Consider the following 20,690-nt stretch of genomic DNA (forward strand, 5'->3'; position numbering starts at 1 on the left):
CACACAAATTACTTCACAAATTCAACATCCATTTTTGAGAGCAATTTTCGATAAACTAGAGATAGAAGAAAACTACCACCTGATAAAGGCTAATATCATACTTCAATGATGAAATACTAAGACTGGGAATAAGAAAGGGACATCTATTCCTATCACTTTTATACAAGAGATGAGCAGGGAAAGAAAGCAATCAGCACACTTGTAGGGGTAATTGACTCTGATCACAGAGGAAGCAGGGCTGCTGTGACACCATGGGCGGTAGGGAAGAATGAGATTGGCACTTGGGTGACCCCATGGGTGTCTCTTGGCACCCAGTTGACCAATTTTAATGGTCAACAGCCACAGCCTGAGAAACGTGGTCTCAAACCCTCCAGGGAGGAGGTTCTGTGCCGCCCTTCTGGATTAGACACCTGGAACAGTGAAATACAGAGCATGAAGGAAATGCAGGTTGGGAAGTCGGGGAGGGAGATGGAGTCTGAGCTGCAGCCTTAGGAAGATCTGGCAGCCAGGGCTGAAATCCACCCCCACCTTCTTCCCGCTGGTATGTCCCCTAGGAAAGGCAGCCATGCTAATGCTGGAAAAGCAGCTCCCAGGCAGGGTGCCCTCGCCGAGAAGCAAGTTCAGCCCCGCTGCACAAAGGAAGATTGTAGTGGCCACCAAGGGTATGACCTGAGCCCTCCTGAGCTCTGGGGCACTCACTGCCCAGGTAGCAGGACTGTCGGCTGCCAGGGCTCAGGTGTGTGCCTCTCCAAGCATCACCCTCAGCTGACAGAGCTGCTTGCCGCAGGTTCTGACCTCTCTTCAGTCCACATCCAATACGTGGTTGGTGTGGGGGTACAAAGGCCTGGTCCTCTGCCTGAGTTAGAAGAGCTCTGGAAGACCCTCCCAGCCCGAGGGCCCTGTGGGACCAGGGTTGCACATGAATTGCAGTTCAGCCTGTTCCTGCACCTCGTCCTCCAGCCTTCATTTGCTTACAAGTATTGTTGCTCTGTGAACTCATTATGTGGCTTCCAGCTTAGAGCCTGTGTTTAGGGAACTGACCAAAGAAATGGAGCATGTTGGGGGTGGGGCTTCCCCAGAATCTTGGAATTCAGCAGGGGGCATGTGACCAGTGTAGGGCAGTGAAGATGAGATTGATGGAAGTATGTCATTTCCTGGCTGTGCCAACACAGCCCAGGTAAGATTCTTTGGTCCTTCAGGAGCTTGTTCCCATTTTTGCCCCCGGTAACAGGAAGTACACCAGGGTCTATGTGATCCTTTTTTTTCTATGTACATTTATTTAACTGGATTGTCTGTGACTAGAAGTGACTAACATGACTGCCTCCCTCCTGTTCTGAGGCTGAACTTAGTACCAGGAGATAATTTATGTAGGAGAAGAAATTAGGGCGCTTATGTTGTCCAGCAGTGTTTTCTCTTGGATCATTAATGGGCAGACTGCCTTTTGGTCAGAGACCAACGGTTTTCTATTGACCAGACCCTCAAGATCAGCATCTCTGGGCAGGAGTTTCTTGCATGCCTGAGCCAGACTGTCCGGGATAAATAATGAGAACACTTAGCCTCATTTAAGCTTGGTTTTACGTCAAGCACACTTACTACATGAACTTAATGCCTCTCTTTATTCTGCTGTATGGAGGTCACCACTGTGAGATTCGTTTGATTTTGCAGTCTGGCTAATTAATTTGTTCATTCTGTGCTCTCAGCACCCGCACTGTTTTTTGGAGCAGTGTTACCAAAGCAATGGATTAATTTACATGGTACAATGCATCTAGAACAATCATTACCCCACAGAATTGTTATTGCTTGAATTCTGAAGACAGAGAAGAGGTTTCCCCACTGAGATAAAAAGTTTCTGTTGCAGTGTTCAGGGGCAAAGGCAGAAAATAGAAATTGTATAAATTTTTTGAACAGCAGGGCTTTCTGGAACTTTCATAATTGATGGGCTATTTTGCTGACCATTCTGGATAATGGCTTTGAGTTGCAAGGAATAGAAACCCACCTGAAGATATCTTAAATAAAGGATGTAGAGGAGTCTCTAGAAATATCAGGAGAACCATAAGTACAGGTTACTTCATTGGACAAAGCCACCAGGAACCAGGGCTGCATGGTCCCTGTTTCCATTTCTCAAATCAGCATGTCTTTTCCATGCCATTCATGCCTCTCTGTCATCTGTTTCATTTTTCTCTCTGTGCGAATTGCTTCTTGCTCTCCGTCGTCTCTTTGGACATGGCCCATTATGGCTTTCCATAAAATGGTGACCTGGGCCCCTTGATCTTCAACGTATGAGCTCAGCTGCTCACTATCCTTCAGCATCTCAGAGGCATCTGACTGACTGAACCTGGATCAGGAGACTACCTGGCTGCACGTAGGCAGGCAGGTAGAGTCGGGGACTTTGGCAGGTGATTCCACTCCTTCAGCAGGGACATTTTGTGGGCAGGCATGCCCCAAATATATATATAGAATACTTATCCAAAATTTGTCACATTTTTCTGGGCTCCAGCTAAAAAGTAATAAAAATGCTTTAATAACCATGTTTACAGCTGGTTTCAATGACAGCAATTAATTCAATTTGTAGTGCCAAGTGAAGGCCGATGGTGGAGAGTGTTTCGACTAAGGAGTGATATCCACTGCTTACGCAGGTCAGGCTAAGAGAATCAGCTGATGTGCAAAAAGTGGCCAAATGTGAAAAACGGGAAGGTGGGCTGTCATAGCGTCATCCGTCAGCTGCACCCGATGTACTAAACTGGCTTTTGCAGCAGCCGTACACACACAACTAAAAAATCTCATTAGCATATCTTTTTTCGTTCTACCTAGATCTATATTTTGTAATATAAACATTAAGTGACGAAGAAAAACTCGGAATGTGATTCTATTAGAAAGCTCGTTGGTATTTTCAGCCACTAACACATTATAAGCATAATATATAACTGAGCGATGATAAAGTCTTTCCAGAACTACTTGTGCTTTGAATCCCTGTAGATGTAAAAGCCAGTAAGGGCCACAAGGCATCTGAAGCACGTCACCTCTTCCTGCCACCCACAGATGCAGTTAATTGTCCTCAGTGGTCATTCTCACTTTGGCCTTCCACCTCTTTATCAGGCTGTCACACGTTTGCTGCATTTGTATCAAACTTATAATAGTTCATGACTTCTAAGCCTATCTTGCCTAATCAGAGAAAAAGTAGTACATGTTGAAGCTGCTATTAATCCAAGGTTTACGATTATGTACGATTAAAGAGGAAGAAAACAGAACCAAATCTAATGCCATCAAAATCTGTGCAACTTTTATGAAATTGAACTTTTCATAGATATGAGTGTAACTTTTATAGTATCTTAATGGGCAGAGGGATAACACAAACCCACACCCTTTGGTAAGCTTATATTCATAGAGGAATTTCTATGTGTATGTGATGCTTACATATCTCCGAACATACTAAAATCTTAACAATGAAACAAAAAGAGCTTTTCCCCCTTCAACAGAATCATGTTTTGTCATCTTATTTAATTCATCAATTTATAGAATTTTACAAAAATGCATTAAACACAGATGTGAGATCAAGTCGAAAAGTGAAATTATTATTCTTATGTTTATAGACAAAAATATGCTTCAATTACCGGGCCATTTATAGTAAAAGCTATTTCTGCATAATATTATTAAGATGATTGCTAGATAATTTCCCTAGCTTGGTTTATGTTAGGCATCAGACTAAATTAGTGTTTTTCAACCAGTAGAATACGAGACATGGTACAGATGTCTGTTGTATATGTAAATAGTACAGAGAATGAAGAAAATATTTTAAATCACATGTATTAAAAATATACTTTCTTGTGTTAGTATGTTCAACTGAACTATTTCGTTACTTAATTTTTTTAAATAACAGCTTTATCAAGATGTAATTCACTTAACAAAAACATAGTCTTTCAAAGTGTGCGGTTCAGTTTTCTTTAATAAACTCAGAGTTCAAAAATTTACTGTCACCACAGTCCATTTTAGAACTTTGTTATCACTCTGAAAAGAAACCCCAGGCCCACTAGTAGTCAGTCCGCATTCCTCTCACTTCCCTGCCCCTGGCAACCTCTAATCTGCTTACTTTTCTGTTGATACGCTTATTTTGGAGATTTCATACAAATGGGATCATCCAATTTGTGGTCTTTTGTGTCTGAATTCTATCACTTAGCGTGTTGCACTATGTTGTCCAATGTAACAGTACTTGATTTCTTCTTATGGCTGATAGTGTGTACACGGATAGACTACACTTTGTTCATCCACTCATCAGTTGATGGACATTTGGGTTGTTGTCACTTTTTTGGATTATTCAGAAAAATGTTGCTGTGAACATTCATGTACAACTTTTTGTGTGAACACATTTTCAGTTCTCTTTGATATATATCATCTGGTAGTGGAATTTCTGGGTCATATATTAACTACGTATTTAACTTTTGAGGAATTTCCAAACTGTTTTCCAAATGAGTTGTGCTGTTTTATATTTTCACCAACAATACCTCAGGGTTGTAATTTCTTCATATCCTCATCCACCTTTGTCATTTTCTATCTTTTATGTTATAATCATCCCAGTGGGTGTGAAGTACTATCTCTGTTGTTTGGATTCACATTTCTAATGACTAATGATGTTTTCATATGCTTGTCCACATTTCTCCTTTGGAAAAAGGCCTATTCAAATTCTGTCCCCTTTTTATAATTGAATTATCTTTTCTTGTTGAGTTAGAGGTTTCATTTTATTTTATTTTTTAACCTCTTCTGGATACACATCCTTTATCAGAGATATGATTTTCAAATATTTTCTCCCATTCTGTGGTTTTCACTTTCTTAATGGTGTCCTTTGTGGAACAAAGTTTTTAATTTTGATGTAGTCCAATATATCATTTTTTTCTTTTTGTCATGTGTGCTTTTGTTGTCAGAGCGAAAAAGAAAAAAACAACAACAAAAAAAATGATTAATCCAAGATCACCACCATTTGTTGAAAAGATGATTCTTTCCCCGTTGGGTGGTGTTGGTTTCTAGGTTGAAAATCAGCAGATGGCAGTTATGTGGGTTATACCTGGATTGTCAGTTCTATTCCATTGACACACGTCTGTCCTTGAACCAGGTCCTCCCCATCTTGATTAATGTTGCTTTGGAGTTATTTTGAAACCAGAAAGTTTGAGTGCTTCCATTTTGTTCTAAGTTTTCAATACTGTCTTGTCTGTTCTGGGCCCCTTGTGATTCTGTATGAATTTAGAATCAGCTTACCACTTTCTGTAAAGAAGTCAGCTGGGATTCTGATGGGAATTGCGTTGAATCTCTAGATCAGTTTGGTGAATATTGCCATCTCACCAATGTTAAGTCTTGTAATCCATGAACATGGGACGTTTTTCCAATTATTTACATCTTTTCAAATTTCTTTCAACAATATTTTTGTAGTTTACATGTCGCGTCCAGCACAACAAGGGCAGTGAGGGTGCGAGAAGGGGCGGCTTGGGTTAAGTTTTTAAGAAAGAAACAAACAGAGACTTAATGCAGTTACATCTCTCCGAAGGCCAGGGGTCTCTCAGTCTCAGAGGACTGGAACCCAGAATAAGGCTGACTGAAGGTTTTTATTGATAAGTATACAAATACAAGAAAGTAACATTGTTTCTTACACGGTCTGTGAGACTCATACATCATAGCAGAAAAATGTTTATTCCAATCACCCGTTGTCTGTAAACAGCCGAAGCACAAGGTCCCATGATGTCTTACCTAAGGTATGTACCTTCTCAGGGTCAAGTCTCCCATAGTGTAACAGCTCCGTTGAGATAAGTGGAGAGAACTGATCTTTATTGTCCTCACGACTTCTCTCACAAACATGTGCAAGGGAAAAGCCAGAGCCCGCAACAGACTTTCCCAGGCAGGGGGAGGGGAGGCAAGGCCCTTTCCCACATTTTTCTAAGGCAGCTCATTGGGAGTCCCCACTCGGCTCCGCCTGGCTTAGGTTGTATCTCCCGTGAGATATCTTACCCGTCTTTGGCTGCAAACCACCTTCTGGGGACCAGACAGAGAGACATAGGGTGCAAACTCAAGGATGGAACAGTCCCAGAAATGCGGAGTCTCACAGACCCTTGTTTCCTTAAGGAAATACACGGGGGGACGGTTGGCTAGGCTGTTGTGTGACTACATTTACAGAGCATAAGTTTTGCACTCCTTTTGTCAAATGTATTCCTAAGTTTTTCTCAATTTGATACTCTTGTAAAGAGAATTTTCTTTTTTTCATTTTCAGATTGTCCGTTGGTAGTGTAGAATTACAAGGATTTTTACATATTGATCTTGAATCCTGCAGCCTTGCCATACTCATTTATTAGTTGTGTGTTTGTGCGTGTGTGTATGTGTGTTTCTAAGGATTTCCTAAATACAAAATCATGTTACTTGCTAACAGGAGTAGTAAAACTACTCTTCTATTCCATCCTGGATGCATTTTATTTCTATTTTTTTGCCTTATTGCAGTATTTAGAGCTCCCTGTACTATTGCGAGTAACAGTGATGAGAGCACACCTGATCCCAGTCGAAGGGGTAAACAGTCTTTTACCTTAAGTATGATATCAGCTGGTGTCTGCAACGGCTTCTGTGAGCTTGAGGAAGCTCCCTTCTGTTTCCGTTTTGTTGAGTGTTCTTAGCATGGCGGTAGCTCCATGGGATTACTTTGTATTATTTCTTATAAGTGCACTTTCATCTATAACTATTGTCAACATTTTCAATTAAAATAGTAATTGTTAATTTTAAGTAATAGTTTCAAATGTCTTCTCCCTATACATTTCTTCTTATAGATATTACCATGGATTACACTTAATCAAAAGAATGTTTCACTCTCTTAAAAATCAATGTGGACTTTTCACATTCAATATTTATGCCAGACTCCCCAAATTTGAATTCCATGGAAATTTGGCTAGAGCATGTTTTTTATAGCAGTCCTGATTATTAATTAAAATACATTTTCTCTTACGATAAACCCTAATTTTTGAGAGGGCTTGGATAAGATACTTTCACTGAGAATCAAGAAGCAGCCCAGTATTTTGCCTCCCTTAAATGGATAACAATCCTTCTGGTTAGAAACTTCTGAGTCATATTTCTACAATAATCAAAACAGTATGGTGTTGGCAGAAAAACAGACACATAGACCAATGGAATAGAATTGAGAATGCAGAAATAAAACCACATAAATATGGACAGATAATTTTTGACAAAGAAGCTAAAAACATGCAATGGAGGAAAGACAGCTTCTTCAATAAATGGTGCTGGGAGAATTGGATAGCCATGAAAAGAATGAAACTGGACTGCTATCTGTTACCATGTACCAAAATTAATTCAAAATGGATCAAAGACTTAAGCATAAGACCTGACACAATAAACTGCATAGAAGACAACATAGGTACTAAACTTATGGATCTTGGGTTCAAAGAGCATTTTATGAATTTGACTCCAAAGGCAATGGAAGTAAAAGTTAAAATAAACGAATGGGACAATATGAAACTTAAAAGCTTCTGCACAGCAAAAGAAACCATCGACAAAATAAAGAGGCAACCAACTGAATGGGAGAAGATTTTTGCAGATAGTGCCTCCGATAAGGGACTAATATCCAAAATATACAAGGAATTCATGAAACTCAACCACAAAAAAAAAAAACCCAGTTGAAAAATGGGCAGAGGACCTGAAGAGACATTTCTCCAAAGAGGATATACAAATGGCAAATAGACATATGAAAAAATGCTCAACATCGCTAATCATCAGAGAAATGCAAATGAAACCACAATGAGATATCACCTTACCCCAGTCAGCATGGCTATCATCAACCAGACAAATAGTAACAAGTGTTGGAGAGGCTGTGGAGAAAAAGGAACCCTCATACACTGTTGGTGGGAATGCAGACTGGTGCAGCCGCTATGGAAGGCAGTGTGGAGGTTCCTCAAAAAAATTACAAATAGAATTTTACCATATGACGTAGCAATCCCTCTCCTGGGTATCTACCCCAAAAATCTGAAAACATTTATACATAAAGACACATGTGCTCCAATGTTCATTGCAGCTTTGTCTACGGTGGCCAAGACATGGAAACAACCAAAATGTCCTTCGATAGATGAATGGATATAGAAGTTGTGGTACATATACACAATGGAATACTATTCAGCGGTAAGGAAAGATGATATAGGAACATTTGTGACAACATGTGTGGATCTTGAGAGTATAATGCTAAGCGAAATAAGTCAGAAAAAGCAGAGAACCCTACGATTTCACTGATATGTGGTACATAAACCAAAAACAACAAAAGAAGAAGACAAACAAATGAGAAACAAAAACTCATAGACACAGACAATAGTTTAATGGTTACCAGAGGGTTAGGGGGGAGGGGGTGGGAGATGAGGGTAAGGGGAATGAAATATATGGTGATGGAAGGAGAACTGACTCTGGGTGGTGAACACACAATGAGATTTATAGGTGGGTGGTGAACACACAATGGGATTTATAGATGATGTAATACAGAATTGTACACCTGAAATGTATGTAACTTTACTAACAATTGTCCCCACAATAAATTTAAAAAACCCCACAAACTCCTGAGTCATCTTTCTGTGTTCATTAGCCCTGATTATCTTCCCACTCGACAGTGAAATAAACTCATTTAGGCCTAGTAACTCAGATTTCGCCATCACTGGCTTTAGTCTCCTTGTAAAATTCCTGTAGCCTCCACTATTCTGATTTGCCTGGTTCTTTTACAGACTTCAGTCAATTTCATTCAAGTAAGCAAGAAAACACAACCTCTTACTATGTGTTATGATCAGACAAGCAAGTGTGCCAGGGCGCCAACGTTTTACAGCTCTGTTAATCCTCACACATGATCAATTTGCATGAGCTCGGCTCCGGAGTACTCTCTTTTCCAGGGTATCTACCTCGAGATAGGTCCCAGTTCCAGCTCCTTGCTTTCTGATTCTATCCCAACAACGTGGAAACCTTAGATATTGAGCACCACTAAGAGAATCTGGCAAAATATAACATGATCTTTCTTTTTCCCTAAAACTCTACTCTTTCTCTTTTTGACATGATCCTATCCCTATAGAGTAGGTTGTTGAATAACTTCATTTCATTCAACATCATTTTGTTACAACTTTGATGAGAAAAAAAAAGTTGATTCCCGGCTATGGCCACTGACTGTGGAGTTTGCATGTTCTCCTCTTGTCTGCGTGGACTGTCTGTGGGTATACCGGTTTTCTCCCACATCCCAAAGATGTGCATGTCAGGCTCATAAGCGTGTCTGCATTGTTCCCGTCTGAGTGAGTGTGGGCTGTATCAGTGGCCCTGCGATGGAAGGATGTCCTGTCCAGATGGGTCCTGCCTATGCCCTGAGCTGCCGGGAGAGGCACTGGCCAACATGACCCTGAAATGGAATAAGCGGATTGGAAAAGAATGATCTTGTTTGTATTAATCATTCTTAAATATTTGTATAGCTCATGTTTATTTCAGTGTTTAATATTAGAGTTGTTTTGGGTCTTTATTTAAAAGTGTGGTGATGTTTTTGTGATCAGAAATATGCTGTAGGAACTTAACTGTTGTTTATATCAATTAACGTAGGGTACAGAGGGTTTCGTTATAGGTCATTTAAGTCACACTTTCCAAGATCCTATCAAGAAGTTAAGTGAAGATTTTGCAAATGAATCTGGGCTCTTTGATTATCTTATGTCTGAGGATATCTCTCTTACCTTGAGTCTACATCCAGTAGCAATACAGTAGATGAAGACCAAGGTAACATTAGTCATCCATATCACTTATGGCCCAGGCAAAAGCCAAACAATGTAAGAATGGAGAAAATGCAGATTTCCACTAATAGTCTCTTTAAATAGGGGAGGGAATTGTAGGCTGGATCAGTGCCTGATCTTGATGGGAAAAAGAAAAAAGAAACAAAACATAACTAGTACTAGCCATGGCAGAGCCCCTTTTGTGAGAATCTTGTAAATTCTTAAGTCTAATAGAGAATGTATGCTTAATGAGCGTCTCCACATTGGACATTTTAAGTAATCTTGCATATAACCCTAGAAAATAGAAAGTACCTAAATTTTATAATTAAATAAACTGAGGTTAAGGGTTATTATATAAATAACCCACAAGCAGGTAGTTAGTGGAAGAGTGGGAATTTGAATGTAAGTCTTTCTGATTTCAGTGTGCGTTTTTCCCATACATCTCACTGACAGCCTATGAATCATTACCAAATGTGAAAATAGTTCTACTAAAATAACTGAAAAGACAATGAGAAAATGTGGAAAACATTGATTTTAGTTAACCAACAACTTATCTCCATTTTAAAGTCATTCAGTTTGAATGTTTTCAAATGTTTAACAAAAAGCTGAAATAAAACATTCAAGTGATAAAGAGTTTATTTACTATAGCTAAAGGAATTCATTAGGGAAAAGATTTTTCTTTTGGAAAATGGTGCTGTAATAATTGCATAACAATATGCCAAAAAAAAGAAAACTGATCGTCAGTCTTTCTTACACCAACATTAACTTGAAATATAGGGTGCTGCTTTTCCTTTCCCATGATACTTTGCGCTCTTTGATGGCTCCCACAGCAAAGGATGGTGAGAAGAAGCAGGGCAGTTCTACCATCAACAAGGTAGTGATCAGAGTATCCACTGTCAACATTCACAAGCGAACCCATGGAGTGGGTTTCAAGCAGCACGCCCCTCGGGCACTTACAGAAATACGAGAATTTGCCGTGAAGGAGATGGGAAACCCAGATGCACACATTGACGCCAGACTCAACAAAGCCATCTGGGCCAGAGGAATAAGGAGTGTCCCATACCTCATCTGCGTGCGGCTGTCCAGAAAGCGTGATGGGAATGAAGACTCACCAAATAAGCTCTATGCGTTGGTTACCTATGTACCTGCCACCACTTTCAAAAATCTACAAGCAGTTAATGTGGATGAGAACTAACTGCTGACTGTTGAATAAGTTATAAAACTGCAAAATTAAAAAAAAAAAAAAAATATATATATATATATATATATATATATATATATATATATATATATGGAGAGAGAGAGAGAGAGAGAGAGAGAGAGAGAGCGCTGAATGTAAGAGAAAAAAATAACAAAATATCTAGATGAAAACAAAGGACCTTGGGTTAGGCAAAGATTTCTTACGACATAAAAAGCATAAACCAAACTGAAATTTGATAAAGTGAACTACATTAAAACTACAATCTTTTGGGTGAATTCTATTATATATAAATCATACCTCATTTTTAAAAAAAAATTCCTCTAAATACACTATGTAAGTTTATAGGCAGTGAGTATGCAAAGAAAAAGACAATAAAATCCTTTCTCTCAAAGAATTCATAGTTTACTGACAGCCCCCTATAAACAATAGCTATCCACGCTCCTGTGTCTGGGTTCATAGTGAAGGAACATCACTGGAGCCTGGAGAAACTCACTCTCTACTTCGCCTTAGGAGAGAGTGTAGAGTATGGTATCCCCGCTTTATAGACGTGGAAACTAAAGCACAGAAATCATAGGTAACTTGTCCAGGTTTCACGTGAAAACATAAAAATACCGAAAAGAAAAAAAATGGGACAATATTATGCTTGAATGGAAAGCTCATTCTTAGCCATGACAAAAATCTCAGAGGCCATACAAATTATTGGTAACATTGAATATGAAAATAAAAAAAGCATGTATCTGCATGACAAAATACTGCATGGAAAGCTAAAAGACCATTGATAAATTGGGGAAATATTTTTATAAAAAATCATAAGCATAGAGAGAACTGATTTTCTTAACCTATAAGAAATGCCTACATAGCAAAAAGGAAATATTAAACAAAAATGGATGGAGGATATTAACCTCATTCCTAGAAAAAGGAAATGTAAAACACCCTTAAATATACATAAAGGCTAAATTGCACTCACAATACAAAACTGGAAAATAGACAAGATACTGTTTGTAACTCATCAGATCTACTACCTTAAAAAATACTAATACTATATTGGTGTGGTGCAGGGTCCCATGTGCAATTGTACATTGCAGGTGGAAGGTGACACTGGTGAACCCATTGGAGGACCGCGTGGAATATCTGTCGATATTTATAATGCACATACTCTGTCCAAGTAATAAAACTTCTAAAATTTGCTTTAAATTTACATTCAGCAATGTATAGTAGTATGCATACACTCGTACAAAGTATTTGTTATATGCTTCTTGTAATAATAAAACACTGTGATAAAAAATTCAGGCACACGTCATCAAAAAGGCAAAATTAACAACAGACGGTTTTTAAAAATATAGGTTTGATACCTTTCTCTGAGCAGAAAATCTCCTAGAAAAGAAAAATTAGGCTTGTTCCCACTGCTCTCCAGCCTCCTTCATGCCTAAAGAAAGAAGGACAGTGTCCACCAGATCCCGACAAAAGTGTGCTTTTAATTTGAATGTTATACCTGGCTACGGTGTCATTCAGATGTAAAGGCTATAGACAGAAATTCTGATATATTAAAAAACAAAACAAAACAAAACAAAACAAAAACCTGCTGGACAACAAATTCAGTCCATTTGATCAATTCAACTGTGCCAGAACCAAAACAAAACTCAGCATGGAAGACACCAAGGTAAATGGACCAGCAGTTAACATTGCAAAATAAAGAAACAAAAAACAAAATGGAATTCCAGTGAGAAGAGATGGGGAAAGGATGACAGTGCTAATTTTTTTTTAAATCTTGGAGATGGAGACGACAGACACGTGACAAATAAGGAAAGAAAACAAAGTAACTTCTTCAGCTTTTATAGTGGATTGCTAAATAAAATATTCTATAATGTTGAGTATTGTCATGAGTCTCTTATTTTCTATGACTTTTAAATTTCTAAAACTTTAGCTTTAAAAAGTTTAAGATAGTTAAAATTTTGTGTCTTAAATGTAACTGACTTTCTTTTATTTAGGTCTAGTCCCAAAGTAGAGTCAAGGAGTATCATTTTGCAGGCACATATTAACAAGTATAAATATCTAATAAAACAATAATTAGAAAGAGGCCGTGTTTTCCATAAACCTCAATAAATACTACATTTATGTATAATGTTTAAGTTATATAAAAATTTAACTGAATATATATAAATTATAGTTATAATTATAAAATCTATACATAAATACATAAACTTGCACACATGTATATCATTACACACAAAAAATAGGATTTACTTGCCTACAAATAAAAGTAAGCCTATGTGCATGGTATATGTATGTACGTATGTATAGGTGCAAGTGTGTATGTGTATGTGCCCATATACCTATGTATATGTATATGTATAGATAGTTACTGTTTTAGGTAAAAATGTTAAATTTCTTTTTTCTCTACCAACACAACATACTTAATATAGTTTAACACATAATAGCTAAAAGCCTAGACTTTGGAGTCAGAATGACAATGGCTCTCGTCCTGGTTTCTCCCACACTTGCAGCATCTGTGACCTCAGTCAGGTGGTGTGGCTCTGACCTCGGTTCCTGTACCTGTAACACTGGGTTGGTGTCATCTACGTCACAGCGCTACCATTAGAATTGACATTATGTCTAAAGTGCTGTATGGAGTGCCTGACAGGACAAATGTAAAACATATTTGTGAGTGGTAAGATTGACAGACGCTAATACTGCAGAATACAGGTTCTCAAAGGAAGCAGAGAGGGAAGGAGTCGTGCCACCAAGGTTGATGGAAGACGCATGTAGTTTGACAAAACTTCCAAATGGTCCTGATACCCTCTTTCTGTCCTCTCACTTGAGAATTACTGGTATAAATAGTGTTTTTACCAATAGGTGGAATCAAGGCTATGATTTGGTAAGAAGGATTGTTTGTTGTTGTTTATCCATCCATTATTCTTTGGTCTACATTAGCTCAGCATAGCAATAAATAAAATATCAGTGACCGGACATAATATTTCTTCACAAAAATTGCTTTTAGCTATTACATTGCATTTCAAAAACTTCTTTGTCCCTGAGTAACCTTTATTTCTGTTCATTCAATTCCAGTTCCTAAGAACTTTCTAATTAGCTACCTAGGAAAAAGCCACTCAAACCCATTTTTTGACCGCCTTATTAATCTTCTGAATTTGTCTCAATGAAGTGTGTATTCACAGTGTTTTCTGGCCTATACTTGATATTTTAAGAGCTGGCGTTCCCCTCACTTGTTTCTGGACACTAATATTTAATCATGCAATCATAGGAATTGGAGATGGATGAGGCCTCATGGTTCTTCCTCCATCTGCCTGTCAAACCCGCTGCTGTTTTCCCAATCAGTTGGCACTGATTTTTACAAAACTGGTGATTTATCCACTAACATAGTTTTTAAATGCCATACGTTTGTACATATATCAGGAATATCTGCTGCCTGGAGTTTTATGTTCAATCCATGGCCATCTCTTTCAGATGACTTCACCTCTAATAGTAAGTGGTACTTGTGAGAAGATTTACACCCAGAATGCCCAAATCACCAGCCATTGTGGTCAGTTTAGTGCACCTGTTATTTCAATGAGAAGAATATAAATCAGACAAATGGTTGTGAGGGAGATGAAGAGCCTATTCAGTCAAAATTTCAGATCCAGCCTCCAAGTATCACTATCATGATCACTCTATGATTTTTTAACAATAAAATGTTTTCTCAACATTTAAAAATGCATGACAGATTTGTATGGTCTTCTTATGTTTTGCCATTTGAAAGCTTCTGTCAGATTCTGGAGAGACATGGTTTGGGTAGAAGGCTTATTAAAGTTCAGTTGCACAGTGGTAAATGGGTTTAAAGCATCCAAACTGATAAACATTACATACTGCCTGAAACTCCCATTCCCTCGCCTCCAGCAGTCACTACACTTATTAGGGACTTTGGACGGTGGATTAAAATGCCCGCTTTTCTCCCACAGAAATCACTAGTGTTCTGATTTGAAAGGCAGATGATGACGAGTCCAGAATTGCACACTACTCAGCTCTTGGCTGTTCGTGTGTCACACACACACACACACACACACACACACACACTCTCGCTTTCCTGAAACTCATCGTGCCCCTCCTCATTATCCTGCACGGCCCGAGCACAGGTCTGTCTCCCCCAGAGAACTGTCAGCTACTTTGAGGGCAGGTCCTCTAACATGTGCCTCACCGTCCCCAGTGTTTTACACACTGCATGTGCTGTCTAAATTCTAAACCAGGGGTGTCCAAACTGCAGCCCGCGGGCCAACTGCGGTCCGCAATCCGTTATTAATTGGCCTGCAGCAAATTCCAAAAATATATTTAGTTTACTTAAATAAACCAGGTGAGGCAATACGTACTTCACCCCGAGTGAGTGGCCCAGCTGTGTGTGTATTTTACCGCATATGGCCCTTGGTAAAAAACGTTGAAAATTCGACACCCCTGCTCTAAACGAAAGCACGACAGACAAAATACAAGACCATCACTGGCACTTTATGGTTGTAAGAAATCACGGCAAGATTGCCTGTAGATCAGAGTTTATATCAGAGCACCCTCAGGTGAGCGAAATTACCTGTAATTACAAAGGATTAACCAGGGTTTGGGAAGTGGTGTGTCCCTGCAAGTTAGACAAGGTAACACTCCCGTCTGATAACATGAAGGTGTTGACAGAGGTGATTGTGAAGTGACAAATGTCTCCCTAGTTTGGAAAGTTTGTAATCCCCTCCAACTCCCATCCAGCCCAGCCCTAGCACCCCTAAACACGTGATCTTCACACTGACGGATCACGGACTGGTTCTTCCTTTGAGGAACCCTGTCACCATGCTATTAGAGTAATACACCCGACTTACGTCATAGAAACTTGACAAGCTTGCCCGAGCTGTAGAGTCAGAGCTTGATTCACCTCTTCCTTCCAACTCTGGCTAACTAGAATTCCATAGGAGAGTCAGCTAACCTCTCTGTACCTCCTTTTTTCTCATCTACACAATAGGGGTAGCAATGCTTGGCTACGGTTACCTCGCAGGGTTGCTATAAACATAAGTATGATACTTTTTTTCACAGTGCCTGCTACATAGTCTCTGTATAATATTTGATAGCTGTGACTATTAATGTCAACACAAGAAATACTAAAGTTTAGAAAATATCATCACATTTTCTCCCTGATTATATCTTCTTAGTCTCCAAGTAATTATTTTACTGGGGCATGACAGTGAAATTAAAACAACATTTATTTATTTATTTACATACTTACTCATTTTATAAAGCAAGAATAAAGGCATTGCTTATGGAAGAACATAATAATCCAATACCATCCCTTAAAAAATGGAGAACTAAGTAGTGAAGAGTTATTTGAAGAATAAACAGGAAGAGAAGTCACCAAGCAGTATTTGTCGTTTTGTCAATGGTTGTATCCCAGGAGGTAACATCAGCACCTTTCAACCGCCTTTGGATACATTCTGAAGATGATGCAACAGATGGATTCTATTCTACTGAGTAGTTAGTTTCACACAGTGAAGAATTTTAGGATCCCTTGAAGAAAGTTCAGTAAAAGAAGGGGTGCAGGGTGGATATGCTGTCCTTTTCTCAGTATTTGGTCGTAACCTTACCTGCCGGTCTTATGCACTTACAGTCAAGGTAAATGCTAGGTACTCACTAGTTTTCCTAAGAAACTGAAGTGTAGAATGTATGCGACACTTTTCCTAAAGTAATGATCTGGAATCTTGTGGAAGTTAAGAGATAGGTCTTTTTTTGAGTCAACAAAAATGCATAGGTACATACAAGTATTTATTCTGGACAGTCAAGAACTAATACAGAGAGAAGCAGGAAACATTCCTGCAAAAGTATGTGTATGGCTTGTTTTTTAGATCAACACAAGCCACATACAAGGGTGAGAGCAAGAAATGTGCGAAGCTTATCTTGGAATCCTACAAAATGTGTTAATTCTTTGAATTCTTTAATTATTTTAGAAATCTTATTATTTATTGCCCCCAATCTACCCCCAAAGTTATAATGTTGTCATCAATACATCCTGCATTTCTTCTGTAGAGACCAGTGATACATTTGATCTTAATTTGACATTGGCCCTTTTGTGCCTAAAGCCTTTCAAGAAGTATAAATCAAATAGTAAATAGAACAAAATGATTTTGTCACCTTAATAGTTCTAGAATTTTTGTTTTATTAGGAACAAATAATCACCTGTTTGCTTTTTGATAATTCTAAATATGTGTCTCATTTTTGTGTTCTTTCCCAAAAGGCCATTTGGAGGGAAAAGAAGTACCCATCAAGCATGGGATAGATAGATATATTATTCTTTAATACAAGTTCTAATGCCCAATAAACATATGGTATGTATTTATATATTCTGATCTAGAAACATATGGTGAAGGGCATAGGTACTTGTTAATAAGTTCTCGCAGTCGTACTGAGCATAACCACAAACAGCTCATTATAATGTCACCGATCCTAATTACCCACTATCCATGTAATCAGTTAGTCAGTACACATCATATAGCATTGCTGGTCTTTAGAAAAAAATACTTCCTGGGCCTACTATGTGCCAACCGCTGTTCCAGGTACCGAGGGCATCCCTGTGGCGGAATTGATGCACTCCTGCTCTCAGCTCATAAAATCACATTCTGCTCAAAAGACACAGTCAGTGAATAAGTACCCAAATAAAAGATAAAATCTCAAAGAAAAATGTGGTGAAGAATATATTATACTTCAGGCTAAATTGATGGAGTGGTACAGCATAGGTGCTACTTTAGATGGTTACATATTTGCATATTTAGATAAATAATACATATGCATACATAGATACATTTAGTTTTATCAAAATAAAATATTCTCATGTATAGTTGTACATACTTAACTTGTCAGATGTCTTTCATAACTTTCAGTGTTTAAAAACTCTCCAGTATTTATTTTGTGTTCGACATCTCTTTCTGGCAGCAATGTGGTCATGAACACATACGTCCTTCCTTTGTGAAGGATGGAAAAAGGAATTGCTGGGTCAAGAGCATGCACACTCACCATTTTAATAGACGCTCCCAATGGAGGTCCCATAACGGGACTAGTTCCCTGTATCCTTGGCGAAATATGACAGTACATTTTTTAATTTTTGTCCATTTGTAGGTAAAACAATGGGCATGGCATCTCTTTGCTATTTTAATTTACATTTTTTCTAATTGTTAGTGAAGTTAAGCATCTTTTTTGTTGTTTTAGTTACCATTTTTATTTGCTCTCTTGTGACTCTGGGTTGTCTGGGTTTTTTGTCCATTATTCTTGGATTTCAATGTAATTTTTATTGATGTGTTTGTACTTGTATGTATATACATATAATATAAATGCACACTATTTACAAATCCTTGTATGATGATATAATATTAATATTGATATGTAGGAATATAAAATCACACAAAGATACATATAGAATAATATGTGTATATATAGTATAAATCTCTCCTCTAATGTTTCCTTTGAGATTGTTTAATGACTTTTACTCCAGAATGACTTAAATATCATATAGTTAAATTTATTAATTATTTATGGCTTTTGTGTTGTATTGTTTGGTTGTGTGCATGTGTGTTTTTGTCTTATTCCTATTCTAATGATAATAATGAGCTATATTGTATTCTAGTTTATTCATAATTTTGTGTTTTACCTTTTGAAAACTGAATTTCTTTTTGTGAATTATGGGAGGTAAGGGTCTAATTTCTTTTTCTTCCTTTTGATAGACAACTTATCTTGCACTGTTTATTGCCCGTGGACCTTTTTCCCAATTCAAATACCACCTTTCATGCGCTCAGTCCTCTTGTGTCTGTTTCTGGATTCTCATGTCTTTCTTTATTTCCACGTCAATGTTACATTTTCTTAATTATTCAATTTTTATAATAAGTTTTAAAATATGTTAGGTAGTTCTCTCTCTTCTTATCCTATTTATCTTTTTCAAATGTTCTCTTGGTTATTCGGTCACTTTTCCCCTTCTAAATGAAGTTTATAAAGATGATTTTGAGTTTCATGAATAGCACTAATAGGATTTTTTATGACATTGCAGTGTATTTACAGATTAATTTGGAGGAGTATTCTTATTTTTATAATATGGAGTCATCCCATTCAGAATATGGCTTAACTCACCTTTTATTCAAATCTTCTTTTATGTCCTTCAGTAAAATTTTATAGTTTTCTTCATATAGATCTTATACTTACTTTTATTAGGGTTATCTTTATGCATTTTATAGTTTTGTGGCTATAGTGAAGCAGATCTTATCATTTGTTATATGTTCTATCATTGCTAACGTACAGTAAAGCGATAGAAAATTGCATCTTTGCTATTTTCTGAATATAATGGAATTTTTCTTCCTCCTCTTGAATATTTATAAAATTTATTTTTTTTACTTCCCAACGTTTAAACATTTTATTTTCTTTTTATTTTTGGCTTGGTAGATGGACTAGGGACCCTGGTACAATGCTGATTAACAAGCCAATAGTAAACTCTTTTCTTGTTACTGATTTTAAAGGAATGCCCCCAATACTTCACCACTAACTGTGATGCTGGCTGTATAGTTTCCTGGTAGATAAAATTCATTAAATCCAGGAAGTTCCCTTTTATTTCTAGCTCGCTAGGAGTTTTACTTATTAATTTTTAAATCAGAATTTTGTGTAGCATTTTATCAAACAGCTTTTCAACATGATCTTGCATTTTATTGTCTGTAATCATTAAATGTAACCCATTAGCGTGGTACCTTTTCTACTGCTGAGCAAGCCCTCTCATTTATTGGACAGTAGACACTCGGTGATGATATATTCTTATTTTCAGGCTCTGCTGGAATTTATTTGCTTACATCTTAATGAGGATATTTACATTTGTGTTCATTGGTGATATTAGCCTATACTTTAATTTGTTCTGCTGTCCTTTAATTTGTTCAGCTGTCCCAGTTTTATCTACTGGTGGATTTTTCTTATTTGTTTTTATAAAATGAATTTAGGAGAATTACATCTTCATTTAAGATTTAACCTGTTTATATAGCATGGGGATTTACATCTGTTTTCTTTTAATATTTTATATTATTTAGATCTGACACTATTTTCAGGGGTAGATGTCACTGTATCCCTTGACTTATTTTATTCACTTTTGATCAATTATGGTATCTATATGTTTTGAGCCAGATTATCTCAGATAATCAAGTGTTTCATCTAATTTTACAAATTTGTTATAAATGATAGATTATATTTCCTTTGTCATACATAGATCATATTGCATTTGTCTTAGATTTCTGGATTCCCACTTTTTCATTCCATATAATTTTTTGCACCTTCTTTCTTTTTTCCTTGAAAAAGACTGGTCGATGTTTTGACTATCTTATAAATCATATCACGGAACAGGCCCTTGGTTTGTTGATATTCCTTACTTAGTTTGATCATTTGCTCCCAATCACCCATCTCTGTACTGAAGTTACCTTGGAGTAGGCAATTCAAATTCAGCTGTTTTTACTCTGTAGAACTCCAAATTGTTACATACTTAATTTTTTGATAGGGGCTAAGGAAGAAAATATTAACTTCCGAAAGCTTTATGATTTTCCTTTTCTGCTTTCACGAGGGTCGTCTTCAATCTAAGCTCATCTCTTTATTTTAGAGTCTTACTTAACACTCTGGTAAGGAACCAATACACCCAAACAGTGTGATTTTTCCTACTATTTTTTCCTAATTCTACAGCCTCAGTTGCCATCCAATGTGCAAAA

The 20,690-nt window shown here is 37.5% G+C and overlaps 1 protein-coding gene across 1 annotated transcript; it reads left to right on the forward strand.

Moving 5' to 3' along the window:
* Positions 1–10,470: 10,470 nt before the first annotated feature.
* LOC308507659 (large ribosomal subunit protein eL31-like) lies at positions 10,471–10,950 on the forward strand (the record flags this gene model as incomplete). Its single annotated transcript, XM_081072854.1, has 1 exon — positions 10,471–10,950. One exon carries the CDS (start codon positions 10,471–10,473, stop codon positions 10,948–10,950), a length of 480 nt encoding a protein of 159 aa, XP_080928980.1.
* Between the last annotated feature and the right edge of the window lie 9,740 nt (positions 10,951–20,690).

The sequence above is a fragment of the Rhinolophus hipposideros genome (genome assembly GCF_964194185.1).
Source record: "Rhinolophus hipposideros genome assembly, chromosome: 14".
In the NCBI taxonomy this organism is placed as follows: domain Eukaryota; kingdom Metazoa; phylum Chordata; class Mammalia; order Chiroptera; family Rhinolophidae; genus Rhinolophus; species Rhinolophus hipposideros.